The 4,030-nt window shown below is 35.5% G+C and overlaps 1 protein-coding gene across 1 annotated transcript; it reads left to right on the top strand.

Moving 5' to 3' along the window:
• Nucleotides 1-1,780: 1,780 nt before the first annotated feature.
• On the top strand, nucleotides 1,781-3,748 carry LOC139885145 (haloacid dehalogenase-like hydrolase domain-containing protein At2g33255). Its single transcript, XM_071869090.1, has 5 exons — nucleotides 1,781-2,045; nucleotides 2,465-2,507; nucleotides 3,100-3,160; nucleotides 3,363-3,497; nucleotides 3,584-3,748. The coding sequence occupies exons 1-5, from the start codon at nucleotides 1,781-1,783 to the stop codon at nucleotides 3,746-3,748; spliced, it is 669 nt and encodes a 222-aa protein (XP_071725191.1).
• Nucleotides 3,749-4,030: the final 282 nt, after the last annotated feature.

Genomic DNA, 4,030 nt, shown 5'->3' with positions numbered 1-4,030 from the left:
TTACTAGACATGTTTTGAGGAAATTTGTTTGTCGATAATGTTAATTTGTGTGAAAAAACTTTATTTGTCTTTTTTTTCTTTAGAGGTTCAGCTTAGCTTGATAGTAGATGGAGGCAATGTTGTTTAGCACGAGATAGATGGCCTCATCGTAATTTTAAAGTTGCGAGGAACATGTGGATTATGTCCAAGCTTAACGATATTACTTAAATGGGAATAAAAACTAAGCTTCGTGATAAAATACCTGAAAAGCTGTAGAGTTAATTCAAGACACAGAAACAGGATTTTAGCTCAACGAAGAAAATATAAAAAGTCAGTAAATTGACTTCTAAAGGATATAATTATATAATCACTAATTCTTTTACTTGAAATTATTTATTGTCATGTCTGATGATATTCCACAGCAATGTGCTATAAAATTATATGTATAAGATTTATTAATCTTTGATAAAGGAGCTTCATGGATAATTGTCCGACTTGACATGAAGATATCTTCATGTCAATCTCTCCTGTAAAGGCACTTTCATATGGTCACATAATGCTCAACAGGTAATTTAACACTAATATTCTCATTTTATACATATTATGGAGTTTGGTTGATTTTATTTACTAAATGCCTTTATTTAATGTTGCATTTTTTTATGCTCATTTGGCTAACATATTTTCAATTTTTGCAGCATTACTGAAATATCTTCCTGAGCTCATTTTTGTCAAATTATGAAGTAATTGAATTATATAACCATGAAAATGCTATGCATAATACACTTCTTTTGATTTTCTTCTTTCCTGCTAATGATTGGTGTGTTACAAATATACTGAACTAGTGGTCATTTTTTTAAAAGTGGAAGCAATCATGTTGGGGGACTACACTTTTATGGTTGTTATAAAGAATGCACGACAAAAGAATGCTAAACAGAATATTCTACAATTGGTGTCGTAAGAAATTCATATGTAACACAATTTTGGATACGAAAGTTTTTCTAATGGTTACTCAATCAAGGTGTCTCTAATGAAATACTTCCTATAGACGTCTGATCTCGATTCAATCTGTAGAACAACAATCTAAAATCGTTCTTGCATTCTCTAATGTTAATCCTAAAGCATAAGTGTACCTTTTTCGTTGGATCAAGCCAGGAGTGATATTTTTATTCCCTTCTTAAATGATCAATTATTAGTTACATCGACCACAGGTTAAAAATTAAGTGTTTGCTGTTTGTTTTTTCCTCCTTGGAGTGTGCAAGAAGCAATGTTTACTTATACACTTTGAAAACTCAAAATAATGCACGAGACACTTTGACCTGAAAATTCCACCTCCGAACACCAGTATACCACACAACCTTCTTGATATTGAAGCCATGGCCACGACCCACACAGAATACGGAGGTCGCATCACCATGCAAGCATTTGCCAAGTAACGTTTCTCAACAGTCCCGTGACTTCAACCACCGACATCTACTAGTTAATATAATTCCTCAAAACAAAACAAAAAAGGAAAAAAAGAAAAAAGAAAAGGGAACGGTCTGGCTGGGAGCAACGATCAAACATTTTAGGACCAAATAATGAATTTTCATAGAGTTGGAGGACGAAAAACTCCAATTGTCTAGTCCAAATAATCAGTTTATCCTTTTTTTGATATATTTTTCCTTTTTTTTTTTTAAATAAAAATAATCAGTTTATCCTTAACCAGAAATTCCCCAACCTGAAAAGAGTTTAACGAAGTCCATGTCTTCAAATAATGCTAGCTAAATCTTTACCATTCCTGTGCCACCCAAGAACAGTTTCAATGGCGTCTTCATCCACAAGAGCTCGCTTACGAGGTGTCATCTTCGACATGGATGGCACCCTGACGGTGCCCGTCATCGACTTTGCCGCAATGTACCAGGCTGTGCTAGGCGAGGAGGAGTACAAGCGGATTAGGGCCCAGAATCCGTCCGGTATCGACATCTTGCACCACATTGAGGGATGGGGTCCCACTGACCAGCAGAAAGCGTATCAAATCATTGCTGATTTTGAGCGTCGGGGCCTTGATAGGCTTCAGATCATGCCTGGTTAGTGGGATTTTGTTCTTTTACTCAAAACTCATTTGAATTTTATTTGGTTCTTCTTGATTATGAATTTTATGACTGTTGTATTTGCTTTGAGCTGTATCTTCATATGGGTTCAGTCTCAGTCATGATTCGATTGTTTATCGTGTTGTGCTTTCCTCTGTCTTGTCCTATGTAAATGAATACGGTTTGAAAAGGTCTACTTGGATTTTTTTGCCAGTAGTAAAGTCCCTTTCATACTTCAAGCTTCATCCCCAATATTATTCTTTGAAGGTTTGGTGTTTTAGTTTGAGAACTTAGAATGTGCCTCTTATCTCTCAAGCCAGATAATTATGGATTTGTCTTCCTGATATGATTTTTATTTGTTCTCCATCTCTATGTTTTATGCCCTGATTGGCAAGATTTCTACCATGATGGTGCAGGTGCAGCCCAACTATGTGGTTTTCTAGATTCAAAGAAAATAAGGTCAGTTGCTAAGAATCATTTTCATCTGGCTTTGTTTTTTTTGGGGTTATATGCCTTATTATTTGTTCCCATTCCCCAGCGATATCAGTACAATTCCTGGCAGCTTCAATTTTATGTATTATTTGGTTAGACTTTCTACTTGTATTTTTCTCATCTCTTGACATACATATCTGTACTGAATCTTCTCAATTCCCCTTAAAACATAATTGCATGCATGTTGGGATAATGGTTTTCCACCACCATTTTTGAGCAATTAAGCTTGTTATTCTTGCTAAAGCCTCTGATTGTCCCTCTCAGTATTATAATTTATTCAGTCATTTCAAGGAGAAAATAATCAGTTAATAGTTACCTTTTTGAACTTCAGGGAAAGTAAAGCGTAAACTCGGTTAATGTAAAAGAGTGCATTTTTGTTGTATATGGTTGATGCTTTCTACTATATTTTCTTCTGCCATTCTAAGCTTCTCTGCTCAAGTCGAATCTTGGTTACATCATGCTTGCTTAGAATTTTGTATGTCTACAATTGTAGGACACTCAAATATGATTGTTGGCTTGTATAGAGCATAAGTGTTCACATTTCTTGTTTGATTTACAGAAGAGGATTGATCACACGCAATGTGAAGGATGCAGTTGATATATTTCATCAACGATTTGGGGTAAGTACTTCTTTCAATGGCAATCCATGTCTGATAGAATAGTTATTTGACACGCCAACAAAAAGGATGCATGTGTGTTACTTTTTCATTGTAATCAAAATGCATTAGAAGAAAGTTTTACTTTTCCTATTGTAGCAAAGTTGGGTGTTTGGTAAACGAACTAAAATATGGTATCTCCTTTTACCTGTGTGTTAAAATGCAGTTGATGTTTTCTCCAGCACTAAGCCGGGAATTTCGGCCTTACAAACCAGACCCCGCTCCGTTGTTACATATATGTTCATCATGGGACGTTCAACCCAACGAAGTTATGATGGTTGGCGATAGTCTTAAAGATGATGTGAGTGTTTCTAAACTATTTTCCATTCAGTTACAGTTTATTTTCACAAATTACTTTTATTATATGTCCAGTTTGGCTTTTTACAGGTGGCGTGTGGAAAGAGAGCAGGAGCTTTCACTTGCCTGCTTGACGAAACTGGGAGGTATGACTCACCTGAGTATGCAACTGTGGATCTTAAACCAGATTACAAGGTCTCTTCTCTAGATGAAGTTTACTCGCTATTGGAGTCAAATTTCAACTTAGTACCATGATTTTAATTTTGATAATCTAATCCATCACTCGGTGAAAAGTCTAAAAAAAATATTGATCGAGCTTGGGATGTAGCTGCTCATTGCAATCAATGAGAGATATTCTGGTTTAGAAGAAATCCTCCATCGAGGATTCCAAACCAATGTTGACCACCAGTTGTTTTAAGAACAGTATAAAATATGTATCCCATACTGTTCTCCGTTGATCTGTGGATACTGATACATATTTGTATCAAAGCTTCTACTTCTACATCGGTTTTTATTTTCTTCGGAGATTCACAAGGT

Source organism: Rutidosis leptorrhynchoides, unplaced genomic scaffold, assembly GCF_046630445.1.
Source record: "Rutidosis leptorrhynchoides isolate AG116_Rl617_1_P2 unplaced genomic scaffold, CSIRO_AGI_Rlap_v1 contig82, whole genome shotgun sequence".
NCBI lineage: Eukaryota > Viridiplantae > Streptophyta > Magnoliopsida > Asterales > Asteraceae > Rutidosis > Rutidosis leptorrhynchoides.
Note: the sequence above shows the minus strand (reverse complement) of the source record. Positions and strands in the feature narration are given on the sequence as shown.